This window comes from Tauraco erythrolophus, chromosome Z, assembly GCF_009769465.1.
Source record: "Tauraco erythrolophus isolate bTauEry1 chromosome Z, bTauEry1.pri, whole genome shotgun sequence".
NCBI classification, from domain to species: domain Eukaryota; kingdom Metazoa; phylum Chordata; class Aves; order Musophagiformes; family Musophagidae; genus Tauraco; species Tauraco erythrolophus.
Window position 1 is genome coordinate 41,886,032 of NC_141496.1, and position 17,386 is coordinate 41,903,417.

General features: G+C 38.4%; 1 protein-coding gene across 6 annotated transcripts; it reads right to left on the reverse strand.

Annotated features, from left to right (window-relative positions):
• Positions 1 to 350: 350 nt before the first annotated feature.
• Positions 351 to 17,355, reverse strand: RAD17 (RAD17 checkpoint clamp loader component). 6 transcript variants are annotated; one of them, XM_086628665.1, is made up of 16 exons: positions 17,295 to 17,355; positions 15,733 to 16,011; positions 14,520 to 14,603; positions 13,640 to 13,796; positions 13,010 to 13,146; positions 11,927 to 11,979; positions 11,708 to 11,833; positions 11,551 to 11,620; positions 10,817 to 10,928; positions 8,046 to 8,237; positions 6,792 to 6,877; positions 6,069 to 6,215; positions 5,416 to 5,562; positions 4,547 to 4,667; positions 3,153 to 3,210; positions 351 to 1,151 (listed from the first exon to the last, which is right to left on the reverse strand). In XM_086628665.1, the coding sequence occupies exons 1-16, from the start codon at positions 17,334 to 17,336 to the stop codon at positions 884 to 886; spliced, it is 2,079 nt and encodes a 692-aa protein (XP_086484791.1). In that variant the 5' UTR covers positions 17,337 to 17,355; the 3' UTR covers positions 351 to 883. The 6 variants fall into 6 exon arrangements, with proteins under 6 accessions (XP_086484791.1, XP_086484795.1, XP_086484793.1 ...); XM_086628669.1 differs by lacking the exon at positions 17,295 to 17,355 and adding an exon at positions 15,286 to 15,552 and having other exon boundaries at positions 15,733 to 15,754; XM_086628667.1 differs by lacking the exon at positions 8,046 to 8,237.
• Between the last annotated feature and the right edge of the window lie 31 nt (positions 17,356 to 17,386).

The window sequence follows — 17,386 nt, forward strand, 5'->3', positions numbered from 1 at the left end:
TATTAGATTGGTCCAAGCAAATCTATTTCAGTTACAGAGAAGTGCTCAAGGATTAAACAGTCTCTTCAGAAAAACACAACACACTTCCTGCGTGTCACTTACCAAACCCAGGGTGATTCTTTCCCCTAGCACAACTGCAATTTAAGGAGAAAAACTGCACGTTACACCATTGACTTCCTACAGAATACAAAGGACGAGGACTTACGTTTTATTATTATGTTTTCCCCTCCACAAGTTAGGAAAATATGGTTCAAAAAGGCATCCCAAATAGTCTGTGGTACAACATACGTTCAACTTACAAACATATAAATCTGTGGCAGAGTACAAGGCAGTGTTAATACAGTAGGAGTTTTATTTACATCATCAGTATGGTATATCAAACTTTTTACAGGTATGCTTCAGTCTCTTCTTTCAGAAGAGCCAAGCTTCCCAACAGCAATTGTTTCAAAGGTATAAATTTTAATAAAACCTTCAAATGCTGATGACTTATCAAATGTGTACACAGGAAACACTATACAACTGTGAAGTAAATTAAAATGTGTAAAAAATAAAAATAACTTGAGTGACACTCCTTATCTATAGTATCTTTCAAACTCATTTCAGTCATCATTTATTATTCTCTTTTTATCAATATAGATTATTTCGTGGCTCAGGAGATGCAGGGAGTAGCTTGTAATTGTATTCAGCTCAGGTCTGATCCTGCAAACTTGAGAGGAAGCTGAGGAGAGTTGTCTCAGTGCTGATGCAGTGTGTTTAGACTTGGCCTCCTAGCCCACTCAAGTAGCTAAAGCAGTATTTTTGTGCAGACCATACCCTCTTTCGCAAAGGCCTTTGTAGCACATTAATCTATTCCAGCAAGTCAGTGGTTGCTATTTTGTTGTACTCAGTCGCTATCGTATTCCTCTATTTTTAATTCGTCTTCCTCCATGATTGCTTGAGCTGCAACAGGCTGAGGCTGACTGCAAGGTAGTTCACTTCCACTGCACTGGCTAGAAGACAGAGGGAATTCATCCGACTCATTCTCAGTTGTTCCGTTTTTCTCCATCTGTACAGCTGACTCCATAGCATACACATCGGCACGATCTCCCTCGGAGCTAACAAATAAGTCTGGTATCCCAGGATCTTTGTCAGTAAGCGCTTCAAGCTTTAACCTGTAAAATTATCATTGCAACAGTAAGTTAACAAAAAAAAAAATCTCCTGCTCTCTCACACAGCAGCTGCAATAGAGAAGACTGCCTGTGTACCACACAGGTCACCCTTCTTCACTGGTGCTTAACAGCTTTCACATTTTCTGGTAGTAATAGCATCCAACCATCCATCACAGTTAATTCAAGCTATACACATTCCATGCTTACATCACTACCTTCCATATTATGTTTTTGCAGCTGTGCACACATCTTCCAGGTATAGGTACTCGTGCCCAGAACTCAACACTGCACAGCTTACCTGACAGCCTACACAAGACACAGGAGTTCCTCTCCGGGAAAGGACTGTCCTACATAGCCTCAAACCACAGCAACAGCAAAACACCAGATGGTTTTTGTGCTCTGTCGCTTTCCCAGTACCCATTGCTGCTTGAAGTTTCTTCCTTATCACGACAGTGTTTTGGCTTAGCTTTCCTCAAGCACATGAGCTGCTAACAATTAGCTTAGTGGCAACAGCCCATGGTATGTTAAGACCTTTTCCAAGCAAATCCAAAATCCTTTGGGACAGAAAGCAACTGAACTTGAAACAGGCAAATTTAAAAAAAAGAGTAGAAAGGAAATATTTTTCTAGGTTTTAATTTCTTTTACTGTTTGGACTCCTCAGTCTTTCTAGCATTTGTGTATCAGTTACCAATGTTCCTTTATTATTTTTTCCCTCTTTATGTGGGAATAATAAAAACTTACACAGTTACTGACAAAAAAAATCATCCTGACACCAATTCCAGTTGATCAAATACCATGTATTCTCCTCAATGCTGGTGGTCTGACTATGGTACCACTCCTGTTTCATTAATAAATATAATGGAAAATAAATATTCTTCCATTGAAACAGCTGCACATAAGTTATTTTAAGGACTGTGTAATAACACAAAATAAATTTTCTTCAATTAGGAGAAGGAAGAAACACCTGTGCCTTGAAGAGGACAAATCTCTTAAGACTCTTGAAGGAAGCAAACGCTTACTAAAATACCTGTATTCCTCCATACTCCCTGTCCAAAACAGTCACAAATGAAAAAGAATTACTGTATTTTCAGGAGAAAGTTTCCTCTCAGGTAGAATTCTAAGTGACACACTCTTAACTTACTAAAGCAGGCACAAAACACTTACCAGTATTTAAAGGTATGCTGCAGACAAAAATCAATGGCATGAGGAAGTCTACAATTAATTTGTAAAGTTGCAAACGTTTTCAGCTTAGACTAGGGAGATTGCAAGGAAACACATCCGCTAGAGACACCTTCCTCTCTTCCTGACTAGCAAACAAAACGGCTCCTAAGACAACTGTTGGGTTCCTGGGTAATACAGCCTCTACCTTACAGGCCAGTATTACATAGTTAAACTCAGACAGAATACTACGGTGATAAACACGAGACGCTCTGTCAGATGCCCTAACAAACTCTCTCTCTTGGTTAAGAGATGGAAGAGGAAGAGATTCCAGCTACAACTGCTTCAAAAGAAACAACAACTATTTCCTATTATACTTTCTTTCTCACACCTCTAACATGTGTGTGAATATAGAATATTCTATCAAACTGCGGATTAATATTTTATGTCACAATAAACAATAGGCAAAGTGCATTACACTCATTGCATCAACTTGGTTTTGTTCTCACATAAATGTTTTTGATTGCAAAAAAAATTATTCAGATCATGCACTGGAGAAACAGGTATGTCTAGGTCAGAGAGCTAATATTTGATACGACGGAATAGAAAGCTAAATGGGAATTAAAGGCAAGACTAGTAAAATGTTGCTACTAACGTTGTAATGATAAATTTGAACTAGACAAAGTTTTAACAGGCAAAATACAAAATTATGCTACAAAAGAGGGAAGATGCCACACCATACATATACATTGACGATGCTTCTCTATGAAGGAGTTCTTTTCCTCAAAATATTAAGAAGGAAAGTCTTACTTTCTTAAAGGAAAGACAGAAGTCAAGTTTACGTACCTCCCAAAACGTCTTCTCAGTGGTAGCCTCCCAACGTCTTGGATAAAAGCAATCTGAGCTGAGAACAAAGGATCACCAGTGTCATATTGGGTAGATCATAATGCACATATAATTAAGCACACTGGAAAATAAACAGTTACTCAGTTAAGTATTCCTGTAGATACTTGCAATGTTTTGCATGCCAAAACACTGCGTGCACAGGTACGCGTGTGGGTTTTTTCTTTTTTTTCCAAAGTGTTTGCCACATTATCATAACATATTTACAGATTGTCTACACAGAAAAAAAAACCCTGACATTCCCCAACTGTGTATCTATGATGTAGAGTTATTATTCCACAGCCTACAAAATGAATTCATCCTGATGTCAAGGCTTTAGTTAAGATATGAAGCCTTTTATTAGATGGAATTAACATAAGCGATCCAGCTGTCTAAACAAATTTTAGGATCCTGTACCATACAAGGTAAATTTTTCCACATGAACTGTCTGCTATTGGATTACCTCAGGTTACACTTTTTTAATGCATTGCAATCTTGGATTTTGTTTACTTTATCTAGGAAAGGCTTTGTAAAGCCTTTGAAGTCTGTGGATGTTACTGGAAAGGGATCAGTAAGCAATGAAGAATCTAGTTAATACTGCCTACTAGGTTTCCAAAAGTCTTCTCACCAAATCCTCCACTAAAGGCTTTTAAAAGAAGCCTTAAGCCTAAGAGAACAACATCATCAGTAAAGTCTGATAAATAATTAATGAATAGGAAACGGGGAGAGGGCTATAAGGTAATAGTTAACTCTTGCAATGGAAAAAAAGTTGCCAGTACAGTTCTGCAGAGATCTGTGCTAGGGCCTGGACTATCCAGTACATTCTTAAAATGTAACCCTGTGAAAAAAGGAGGTGGAGAGAGATGCAAGTTTGCTGATGCTGCCAGTTGGACGGCTAGTAAGGATGCGGGCAGACAGAAAAACTCTGCAAGGACCTTAGGAGACTGAGGGAGGGAGCAACATGATGAAATTCAAAAGTACAAAGATACCAGAAATCCACGCAGTGAAAAAAAGGGAAAAGCACATGTGCCAACGTGAGGACTCAGTCTTACACATTTTATACAGCATTGCACATGCCTCACTTCTGCCAAGAGAGATACTTCTTTTACTTCTTTCAGTTACACAAGCTTTTAAAATGTTCTTGATGTTGTTCCAAACCTAACAGGACAGCTTGAAGTTTGGCTATGTTACTAGAAATGTTTGTGGATATCAGCTATGCGCGTTTGCCGTAAGTTGTTCTATTTACTGAGGCAAAAGCAAAGATAGAATTGATGTTTCGGATCAGAAAATTTCTCAGTATGCTTTAATGACAAAAAAAAAAAAAAAAAGTCCAGGATCAAGAGTTACACCCATCTTACCTTGGTTTCTCATTGGATTTGCTAACATAGCAAGGTAAGGCAACAGTTCTGTCTGAAGACATCCGCCTGGTAAGCAGAAGCTTGAAAAGAGAGATTTTGCTGCAAGGCAGTTTTCTTGATACTGGAAGAGTTGGGGAAAAAGAAACACATGAAAAAAACTGGTAAATCATTATTAATGTATATATTCTGTACCATAAAAGACAGACTTCCTGCCTGCCTGCGAGATGACTACACACAGGCTACTGAGTAATGAGACTAGAAAAAAGATAAGCAGTTAGAATTAACATATACAGATCACAAAAATGGTAAATTCCTTCATTTTTGCCTTTTGCTGGACATTAAAGATTCTAGAAATTGCCGATCCCTTGACTACAGAATTCCCCACCTATCCAGGCCAATAGTTTTTGCCAGCTACAGCAAGAGAGATCTTAATTCAAATGTATGAAATTGCCAAGAGCTTTGGTATTTTTTGAACAAGCTATTTCTGATAAGCACATAAAATGTAACAGCAGTAATTTGTTAAACTCACACAACAGTTTAATGGGATTTAAACTGCACGAAAACTCGAAGTATTACTTTCAGAAATATTTTATATTATTTCAACACTAGTTGTGTCTCTATTAACTTCAGATTAAGGCTCTCCCAACAGTATGCCAGCTTAGAGACAGGAATCAGATGTCAGAGGTCTTCAATTTATTTTCCTATTAAAGGAATAATACAAATGTAACTCTTCAAGCAGGTGCTTTTTAGAAGTAGCTTATATGAAAACAGGTATTTGACAAGTTCAGCACTGTGATCAAATCTCATCTATACTACTCAATTGTCATACCTTAAAAAAAAAAAAAAAAAAAAATCAAGCAAGCACTTACCTTTTTATTGATAAAGAACCACTGGGGTTTATGTAACGGCCGGAACCCCATCCCTCCTTGGTGGTGGGCAAAGGCTCTGGATGTGTTTGAATGTATCACCCCTCGGGTAGCCACAGACGCACTGTATTTTTCCATCACAAGCCGTGTCTAAGAGAGAAATCAGGCATCACGTGAACTCCAGGTCTCCATGTGGTGTCTGTCTCAAACTAAAACACACTCTGTAATTGTGGTGACACGGTGTGCCCAGAATACGTTTAGATTTCTGTGAAACTTTTACTTAAAGCAGCTGAAGGAAAAGCTAGCTCAATTATTTCAGGGAAAAGGCATACAGACTCCCAACAAATTTTTAGCATAAATGGGTTCCACTTAAAAATACTTTGTAGAATATTTTACAAACACTATAACCCACTGAAATAAAATACCGACAGAAGCTGGACAAAAACTTGGACTTGCATCTCTTCTATAGCTGATGTAGTTCAGCATTCGTTGACAAGTCACTGTCACCTATATTGTAAGTTTGAAGTGACCTAGCTTAATTCTTATTGACTCATAAGAAAATTGCTTTCTACCATTCATAAACTGAGAAAAATTTAGCAGCTCAATGTCAGATTGTTTAAAAAAAAAGTATATGTGTATAAAAAGATGACACTTACACTCCAGTTACTACAAAGGACATCAGCGATGCTCAAATATTCACTGGCTCTCACTACATCATTTATATCAGAAAAAAAGTCTACATAGTTCTGATGAAGGTATAAATTAAAAATGCTTCCAGACATATGCGATTTTTCCACAATATCCTATTATTAGGGAAAAAAAAAAGTTCAAGTTTTACACATTATGTAAGGAAAAGCATCCTATAAAGCTATCACACATTTAGACAAGAAGCTGGCAAACATGATCGACCACGTGATGCTTATACACAAAAGGGCAGTTGGTTTGCTCCTAGAAAAGGCTCACGCTGGGGATGGAGGGGCAGAAGCCATTGCTGTCTTCAGCTCTTTTAATGGGTGGTAACACAAAGGGCTCCTCTTGGCAATGCAGAGTGACAGGATGAGAGGTAACAATCACAGCCTGCAGCAAGGGAAAGCCCACCTTCCACCACAAGTCCGTCAGTGAGGCAAGAGAGCCTCTGTCCTCAGAGATACTCAAAACTCGTCAGATCAAGAGTCTGGGAACCTCATCTATCTTTAAAGTTAGCCTCCAGAGATCCCTTCTAGATTCATTATTCTGTGACTTAGACAGCTTGAATACATGTATATTAAGCTCAGTGACAAAACTACTGTCAAATGAGAATTTGCATCAATCACTGAAGAGTTCGGCTTGGTTTGTTTCTTCCAAACCAAACTGGAATCAAGGTGTTATGGCAGATGTACCTCAGGCTGAATAAGCAACGTGTCCCGATGGTATTCTGATAAGTGAGCAGGCAGCTGAGGAAGTTCTGATTCTGACACTGGTTCTCCTACAAAGGATTTAAAAATCTTTAGTCTTTTAGTATCAGGAATGTTACATTTCTGCACATAATTAAAAAAGGCAGAAGAAAGAGACACATATATCCAATTAAATATTCAAAATCGGAATAAAAATTAGATAGGAGCAAGAATTGAGACGTGTAACTGCATGAATAGTAGTTTTCGCATAAATTGAGTGTCATTTTTGGCAACCATCAACTCTACCAGCAACAAGTTTACACCGTTTTCAGTTCCCAGAAAGCTCTTGATGTGGTAAGTACTTGATTATATACTCAAAAACACGGAATTTGTTGTACTAAGTGTAATGTAACTAATTATACCTAACTATTTTCATATTCCTTCATCTCACTGTTTCTCCTCATTTGATTTTGCAACTCATACTGTGGACTATTACTGAAATGCAGACAGCCAATGGCATTATGGAACCTGATTTAGCTGAGTGCAGACAGTACTAGTTTAGTAAGTACGAAATGCTTATGAATTATAGTTTTTAAACGTTATAAAAACAGTACTGTAACCACACACAGGGAGCAGATAGTGTACAAAAAGCAGACCTTTCAGTAGTAGTAAGGTGGAAAGTATTTTGGAGAGGTGGAAAGGGAGACAGGGAATGACAGAGAAGTAGAAGAGGTTTTGAAGTCAGACAGGAGAGAGCATATATGTCTATTAAAGGGAAACAAAGAGTTGAGATAAAAAGTAGGGAGGAAAAGAGCAGGAGCAGTCAAACCCATACACACAAATAAGGGAGGCAGTAGCTACCAGGCTGCAGGGCTGTTCTGCAACCTTTAGGAACACAGATGAGTACAGAACACAAACGTACACCACCGTATAATTCTGCACAAAAGCAAAATTATGCTTTTGTACAAAACAACAAAAGTGGTGGCTGTCTGTCTAGCTTTGTGCACATGGCAGCACGTGGACCTAATGCAATGAGTTATGTGATTTTATGACATACATGTAGTGAGATGTTTATTTACCTAATAGATACAGACAGCTGCAATCACAGTTACCACGAACTTTTATTACTGTTTTTATGCTGTTATTAATGATGAAACATGCAAATTATAGGTCACCCTAAGCCTTACTTCAGCAAATCTAGCTATTAGCAGCTGACATGCTTTGCCCACTGAAAGGAAGAATAAGTCAAGGTTTTCCTACTTTTGCAGTAAATTATTTTCCCCAGAGCATGGAAAAGAAAGATGGAAGCATCTTTGCCACCAATAGCTTGGATCTCCTGTTCTTCTGAAGTATCAGATTTACTTTTCTTTCTTCCTTTAGATACTGCTGCTTCACATTTTAGCATGGAGCTCCTTTTCTTACTTGACCAAAACTCCTTCTCCAATGAGCAGTCTATCAATAAAAGCAGAAGTACAATCAGGATAAAGTACATGAATCTAAAAATGTTTTCTACTTGTGGTGGTTTAACCCAGTCCAAAGCCAGGACACTGTAACATTGCTATTGCTAATATTCTAAACAAACAAATAATAAAAAAAAGGGTTATATCAGTAGGGGCACTAAGAAAAAAATAATTTACTAGGAAGGCAACTCAGCTACCTAAACTAGCATGCTTCATGCCACTTCTGTCCCTTACGCCACAGTTAAGGTGTCAAGTATTTTTCTGAATAATAAATATGTGTCTTTTAAAAAAAAACCCACTAGCATTCTTGCTTATTCATTCCAGTTTTGATGCATTCCCAACTTGCCTTTCTTAAAAATTTCTTCTTTATAAAGTACAAGTGCAAATACATGTAAATTACATTTCAATTACACTGTTCACTTATCGATTTAGACATATAATGAAAAAATAAAAGATAACACCCTCACTGAAACATAAGGCAGCGAAGAAAAACTTTAATTTAGGTGATTCTTCCAACAGCCTACTAATTTCCGCAATGTTTTGAGCTCCAAGGAATAAAACCCCTCTTCTACTCCAATTTAAAACTCAAAAGTGTTCACCCACGATTTGATTTAGTGGCAGGTGAATGTTCCTTATTGAGCTAAGGGAACTTATCCTGTAAGTATTCTCTTTCTTTCCTCCCACAATTACCATGGATCCATTTTACCTGTTAATACTACTACAAAGTGAATGCATCATTTGTGTTTACACTTATAGGCAAGTGAAGAAAGAGATTATATACATGTAAAAAGTAATATTGCATTCCCAGGACACCATCAAGGAGGTGAGACGTCGCCAAAATTTACCAAATATCACTGGCTACCAATCATTTACCTAACTGAAATACTTGAACAACTGAAAAATTTCTGTTCAACATGAAGGCAGCTTGTCTCAATCTGTTAGAGAAAACGCGAGAAAATGTTCAGTGTGGTATGACTTGAGTACATGATTCTGAGATGTTAGGTACAGAAGCTGTCAGGCCATATATGCCTTGGTTTTCTCCCAAATTCTCTTTAGAACTCTCATGTTTTTACGTTTCTAAGGTAATCTATTAAAAATTACACCAACTGGTCATCTTAAGACTATTTAGATTTTCTAGAGGAAGCTGCTTAGCATCCAGCAGTGAGCTACTGCAAACTCTTCTCAGGTATCACCAACCTACTACTTCTTAACGCCATTATCACCAAAATGATTTTATGGAGAGGAATTTTGTATTTTTCTGATTGACACAGAACAATACAAACTTAGCATACTAGAAGACAACATCAGCAGAATTTAGTTTCCACATTTACGAGTTAAACCTAGAAACTTTACTCTCTCCCTCACGTAATTTAACAAACACAGTTAATTTCAGTATACTCTAAAACTCAAACTACAACACTCCCTCCCTCTTACAACAAGGACTTGAAACTACATTTAATCCTATATTGCATGGCATATTTTCTATTTGCAAGGTGGATGGGAGAGAAAACGAGTAAAAGCAACAAGACCATTGCTAGCTTTATCACACACAGCGGAAGACAACTGTTGGATTCACTTCCTTGTTTCTAGGTTGAATATAAATGATGGCATCATCTAACAGTTCTTGCAATGAGCTACGCATGCCAGAGTACTGCTTTTAAAAATCATAGATTTATGTAACTCGCATACATTGGTTTCTTAACAATTACTGACTTCCAAAAGTTATAAAAGACATGACAAAGTCTCCTGTTTTCTTTTGATGTTGGAACACTGAAAATAACCCCAAACTAAGTTTGATTTGAGCATTGTTCAAGGCCAGGTTGGATGAGGCTTTGGGCAACCTGGTGTAGTGGAGGGTTTCCCTGCCCATGGCAGGGGGGTTGGAACTAGATGATCTTTGAGGTCCCTTCCAACCCAAACCGTTCTATGATTCTATGATTGTCCAGTCAAGCACTTTGAAGACGACCAAAACAGTGAACGTAAAAGTCATTCGTTAATACACTCAACAACTTCATAGTAGGTCATGCCACCTCACAGCTTTTCCATTTACCAACAGCCACACGAACTCCAAAGCCAAATCCATCATCACAGAAATGCTGTAAACAAAGTCAATGGGCTATTTCAGAAACTATTTAAGGGTAGACATAAGAACATGGAGAAGCATAAGAAGGAAGCAATGAAAATAGCCCTCTCAAATCAAGGTTGCATTGTAAAAGCTTTGAACAGTAAAGACACACCAACAGCAAAAATACCAAGAAGAAAAGAGGGCATTTCATTAGATTACATCACCACATACGCAGCAGATGTGACTCAGTTTTAAGATTACCTACAACGTCATGAAATGGAATGTTTTCAGCTTAAAAAAAAAAAAAAAAAAAATCAATGAAAACCCACAAAAAACTCTGCCTTTTATTCCTGTTCCAGCATGTCAAAAACGTTTTGCACAGCTCACCTGAGCAGCATGTCAAAAACATTTTGCACAGCTCACCTAGCTGTGCTGCAACAGTGAACAGAATACCTTTACATCAGAAACGGTCAAAATACCATTCACTTAAAGTCACAGGTATTTACCTTTCATAGAAGAAAACTGAAGACTGTTTATTGCACTTCTTATGTCACCTGAACAGCCTCTGCAAAGCAACTCCAGAGAAGTTCTATCAAGAGCGTAATTCTTTTCTTTGTTCTGCAAGGAAAAGCAACGTTCAAAGAAAAAGCAGGAAAAGGAGTATTTGAGTAATGCTAGCTGTGGGAATCAAATTCTGATACACGCCAAAAACAGACTACATGAGCATCCACCATGTGCTCAAACCATGTGATACTGCTAACGTTAAAACATTTAATCCATTTAAGCATATTGCCACATTTTATATAGCAATATTAAAGAGAATAATGCACATCACCCTTTGCAGAGTGCCACTCAATATTAGACTTGGCTGTAATCAAATCAATGTGGGAATAACACAGGATTTAAGTTCTTCTGGCCTTGCTGGATCCAATGAAATTACTTCTATTCCTATTACTTGTTTCCTATATATAGTTTCTGTAATAGGCAGAAGAACTTTCAGAAGTAACTTTGAAGACTTAGACAAAGGATGAAGTAGAACTAATCTTAAAACCAAGACATCTTTGCAATTTGTTTCTTGTTTTCTGCTGGGGGGACTGGTGGACTTTATTTTAGCGGTGTGGGGGTCTACTATCAAAAAAAAAAAAAAAATCAAACAAATACAGTAACATATTTCAGACATTAAAGTCTGAAATCTTTTGGTCCTAGCACTGCACAGAAGTTATCAGTTTTGACAACTTACCATACTAGCTTCTGTTGCAGCTATTCGATTAAGAACTTTCATCATATTTGTTGGTGCAACAGGCTTCAAACTGTTGAATTTCATTTAAAAAAAAAATTAGTTAGTTTCTGACTTCTCATTTATTTTAATCAAGTTTTAATGAGACAGAAGATCTTACCTAATACTGGATATACACAATTCCTCTAGAATTTCCGCTGGGAATAGTAACCTCTGGTTGCTGTCTCCACTGAAGTTATCTGAGATTATAAATATAAGGGGACATCTACTTGTGCGAACAAATCTCCTAAATTGAAAAATAAGCAAATATAACAAGGGTCAAACTCCACTTTACTGCAAGTGGCTAAGGCAAATCATTAGAAACTCATTTGCAACTGACCTGAGAATTTCATGTAGACTGCTAGGCTCTCGATAGAATTGGTTAGGTATGTCCTGTTCAAAACAAATGAAGCGCTGTCTTTACATTCAGATGTAAATCTCTCTCCCACAGACTGACAGCTACCTTGCTACACACTTTTTCTTCCTGGTTAGCTTGCTTTCAACTAAATCTGAATGCAGCTAACATTGAAGACAACCAGAGGGGAAACAAAGCAAAACAAAACAAAACACACACACACAAATAAAAAAGTCGAAAAACCAAGGCATAGTATTTCTTTCTTTCATTATGGAAAACAACTGGCTAAAAAGAAACATTTTCCTTCTGTCCTTATTTCCTAAGAAACAGCCTTGGGTGATTACCTCGCCTGCTAGACAGAGTTTTACTCAAAGGATAAACTTTCCAGGTAGCAGCTCCACTGAGGAAGAGGGCAGGATATACTACTTGAGATATGAGAGGACCTACTCACAAAAGTGACTTTATGAAGAGAAGTCACAGAAAACTATGGTTCCTAAATTCTACAGTACATCAGAAGGAAAATGCTATTGAAACACACTCCTGAACAAATGGAAATAAAATCTTCTGTACTTCATGTCATGACTTACAAACTCAGAGTTCACATCTCTGCCCTAACTAACCCACGTAAAACCAGGGAATGCTAAAATTCAAGTGCTTTCTGATTGTGTTAGTTCTCATGTATCTTCTACACTCTTCTGCATCCTTAAGTAACAGAATAGTGGGAGTTTTTTCCTCTTTTCCTGTTTATACATGCATTTATTTCTAAAAGACTAATCACACAGAAACATGGGTATGACTTTTCAATATGATTTTGATTTACTTTTTGATACTCTGTTACTTATTTCTGTACACAAACTAGTCTCCAATTTCTGCCAGGCTGTTAGCTTCTATGGTTTAACCGCAGGTGGCTTAGTCCTAGACTGCTAGAGACTCACAATAACAAACTCAGCTGCAGTAAAGCAGACTAACTTTTGGCAACACCAGTCCACCAGCTGAAGCTCGTTAGTATGTCAGTATTATAATAAAAGGTATTGTTTCCAAAACCAGACTTCACAAGTTTTCACTTACTTCAATAAGAATCAACTTTTTATCATTTTCTGAGGACTCCCCAAGCATCTGAAGTTTGTTATACTTATTTGCCCTTAATAGAAAATCTTGAAACAGAGCTGCTTGGGCCTGACTTGGAAACGTATGAAAGTTTGAGTCTGAAAAAGAAAACTAATTAAAAATATGTTTTTCATATTATACCAAGTAAAACATAAATACCCACAAGAAGTAATACCCACCTATGCTATTTTCTAACAGTTGCCACTGAACACCAGCAGCCAAGCCCTTTGGCAAACACTTGACAAATACAAGAGAGTTTTTAAAGAGCACAATTCAACTGAGGATCTAAATGAAGACAGACTTGTGAGTTTTTATTTAATTGGCTCAAATTATATCTAGGCTATTACATAGCTCTCTGTACTGATTTGAATTGCAAATTATTTTGGAGTAAACACTGTAAAAAAACCTAAATCCTTTTTCAGATAAAAGCAAACGAAAGATTCTTATTAAAGATCAAGGATCTGACTTACATGGATGCGGATCTGAGTTCATATGTGACAGACAAAAGAATAAAAAACACAGAATACAAAAACTACAAAAATAATTGGAAGGCAAAAAAAGGAAAAGAAAAGAAAAAACCAAAATACTTACCATGGCCAAACATATTTCTTAAGTCTTCTTTTGTAAAGTCTAAAGATAGTGGATTGGTCCATTCTTGCACCTGAACACCAAGATCTTTTGCTAATACTTGTATAGTTGCAGTCTTTCCACAACCAGGAGGACCAGTTAGCAGTAAAACAGAGCCACCCTGTCACAGGGAAGGAGTGGGGAGACACACACACACAAAAAAATCCCAAACATGATAAATAAAGACTGAAAGTTGACTGAAGGTGAAGAGTGGTTGAATTTCTTCCGTAGTTTCTCTGGTAATGATTCTCTTTCCCCAACAAAAACTGAGTTAAGTATTTTGTGTTATTAATTTACCTATTAAGTATTCAGAGCTAGACCAGAACGCTGAAAGTCCTGCTCTCAGTTTTTAATGTGTCTGTTGGTTAAACTGCACACCATGTAGACTACCAACATAAAGCACGCTGAACTGGAGAACTAGGTCTGAAAAACGCCAGGCAAGATGGGTAAATGATGCATGTGTGTAAGAATGGCTCTTATCAATCAATAAGTAAAAACATCCTATTGCATCAATTCAGTGCAACTGGAGTTTGCCAAGATACCAAAATTAACCCGTGGGAGATTAAATGCAGTTACAAGCACATATTGAAGAGGTATGAGCTGACTGGATGCTAGAAAACAATGTTTCTGAGCAAAACCATGTCCACCTCGTAGCAGCGTTAAGCCTCAAACAAACCCTAATTTAGAGTAAACCCTAATTTATGTTCTTAACAAATTTCTTAACATACAATAGCTGTACAACCACTACCTATAAGTTAAGGGTTTTCTCTGAAATTAAAATAAAATTGAATCTACCTCGTTTGTATGGTTTTATATCTCAAGTTGCTAATTTTAGCAAGATTACCTGCTTTGGCTGCCTCTGAAATATGTGCATTTTTAACCAGTTTTCAACTTCTTCAATTTTCTTCTTTTGCACAGCAAGGTCATTCTAAAACGAGATTAAAATATATGAAATGCATATACACACTTCCTGGTTTCTAAGGCCGTAAGGATGAGATTCCAGAACAGAACAAAGGCTGACTAAAATATTAACAGACATGTACATGTACATTCCAGTTACATATGTTTATGCTACCTAGAAGTAAGTGCAACAGTTAAGGATAATCATTTCAGCCTGTTTCCTGAAACAATCAGTTTTCCATTGCTTGCAGTTGGGAAATAATGAATTATTTACTATTCCTAAAGTAACAACATGGCAATCTTGCCTGTTTCTGTCAGTATGCTTTACAGCTACTGCTAGAGCTGATGCTTTTTAGGCTCTACTGACTCGACTCCAATACTACATAGGTTTTTCAAACTCCTGCAAATCTCACGCAGCTTACTTGTCTTCTAGCCTTGTAACTCAATTCCTCTCCAGAGATGAGCTATTAAATATTTACACAGAAAATACAAGTATAACTCACATTGACCAGCACTCAAATCTAAGAGACAGTTAATACACGTGCTGATGCCTTTGATGTGGAAAAGCTGTTCCACGAGCAGAACCAGTAAAGACAGGCTGACTGCAGATTTGGGTCCTTTCTCTTTGAAGCCCTAAGGTACCACAGTAGCTCCCACTCGCAAAGCCACGCCTGAGATGCATCGAGCAAGCAAGAGATAGCTTCACCTACAATCAGTCAGGTACTCTCAGGATGCTAACAGACCAGCTCACTGCTGTCCAGTAACGTGTAAGATAAGTTCTGTTATCTTTCCCATCATAAGCGTGCTAACTCAGTCCTCTCTCCTTTCTTCAGCTGTGGATCTTCCTAGTACTTGGAACTGTCAGATCTGGCTAAAATTCAGTTAACAGGTTCCGAAGTTTAGGAGTGGACGGGCAGGAAACAACATCTCATCAATAGCTTTATCTCCTCAGGAAGCCTGGAGGAAAAACGCGTCTCCTATGGATAAACAGCGAATTAAAATCTCAACAACAGGAAGTAAATACATCAAACTAGTACTCCACTGCCCCAGTAAAACAGGATATACTTGGAGCCTGACCAATACAGATTATGAACAGAAGCACGGCATGTTACACTACAATGGTATTACTGCATTAGCGCTGATATTAACTCTCACACCTGAGTTTGGGGTTTGTATCTGTCTACCCACGGCTCATCTTGAGACTGGCTCCAGTTTTGCCTGGACTTGTTACAAGGCAGATCTACTGAAGGTGACTTTGCTCTTTTTCTGGGAAGAACTTTGGGTTTGCAATTTTCCGGCACAGAAGACAGGTGTTTCTTCTTCTGCTGCCGGTTTCTTCCAGAGTTGCCTTCTAGTGGCTTCACAGGAATGGCACTAGAAGAAATATCTGTGTTTCCAATGAAGTCATCAAACGAATGTGCCAACCAGTCTGTTACCTGGTAAAATACAAACATTTCGCTATTAATGTAGCACCCTTCTCCCCTTAGTTGGTATAGCTGTCTCTAGAAAATTCCAGATTTTTCTCAAGTGTCTACAAGAGCATCTCACAGATGTAAAGAACTTCATGAGCATTGAAAGGCCTAGTACTAGTTAGAACAAAACAAGGGCACTTATGCTTTTTCAATGCGTCAATGACAAGCTGCTTCAGTATTAAAAAGCAAAGACACTTGACACGTTGTTGTGGTATTTTGCAGCAAACTGGCAAATCAGAACAAGTTGAAAATTCTACAAACACACATTCAAATTAAGGAAGTAAATTTAAAACAGAAACAAGAATGAAAAAACAGCATGAGCTTATTTATATCATTTTGATATTAACATTGTGTCCACATTGTCTCTGTACAGTTTTTGGCATGTGGCTTTTTTTTTTCTTTTTTCTTTTTCTAAAAAAAAAAAACCCCATTTACAATGCAGGCATTTGCGTTTAAAAGGTAGAAATAGGCAATAGAGAAAAATTATTTAGGCAGCACAGTAAAATCAAGTATTTTTGGTTTGCTGTGTGAAGAAGCTTGGACTGATCTAGAATCAGACCATCATGTGTCTCACAAGTCTGTGTATCAGAAGACAGTGACAAGGAACGAAAGTGCCAATAGCATCAACATCTGATTTTGGACTGGAGAAATAGCCTAGTAGAACAGGTGTACAAATTTGCATCCCAGCGCCACTTTTCAGCCCTCTTACGGTCCCGAAGTAACACCCCTTTTAGCACAGGAGCCGTAAAGGGCTACAGGCCAAAACACACTTCCATGGAAACTCCATGGAGTAACAGAATAGACTCATCATCTCCCAAAAGGCCCGTGAATACTCTCAGTCTACACGCCTTAGAAGCTAGCGCAACAGACCATTACCAGACAAGAGATCACCTCGGAGTGAGAGACATTATCAACTGGGAAAGAGAATTTGCGCCTGCACCGTTTGCTTTCCGCGTTACTCTGACTACATCTTCAGTTGAACTGGCGCGTTACCAGCGCGCCTGACACCGCCGCGGGAGGGGATCTCCTTCCTACGCGCTGCACCGGTAAGCGAGGACATAAATATCTTACGCAAAGGTAAAAAAACGCGCAGCGGAAGAGGAGCCCCGACGCAGAGACCGGGCAGTAACGGCCGGGCCCGCAGCGAACGGGCGCGGCCGCACTCCTCCCGGAAGCTGCAAGAAGCGTCCTCGGGGCAGACTGTCGGCCGCAGCCCGCGGAAACCCCGAGCCGCCACCCCGGCCTACCTCCGCCGGCGCCGCCGGCCCTCCCGAGGAGCTTCCAGACATCCTCGGCCCGGGCGGCGCCCATCCGCCGTGCTGCGACCGCCGGCCCCGAG

What these genes read in the sequence shown, in the direction of transcription:
- RAD17 (XM_086628665.1), bottom strand. Translation starts at nt 17,336, where the DNA reads ATGTCTGGAAGCTCCTCGGGAGGGCCGGCGGCGCCGGCGGAG. An exon ending in CTGCAACAGAAGCTAGTATG is followed by an intron (nt 10,929 to 11,550) that starts GTAAGTTGTCAA and finishes TTTTCCTTGCAG; the next exon opens with AACAAAGAAAAGAATTACGC. An exon ending in TCCTTTGTAGTAACTGGAGT is followed by an intron (nt 5,563 to 6,068) that starts GTAAGTGTCATC and finishes TTTCTCTCTTAG; the next exon opens with ACACGGCTTGTGATGGAAAA.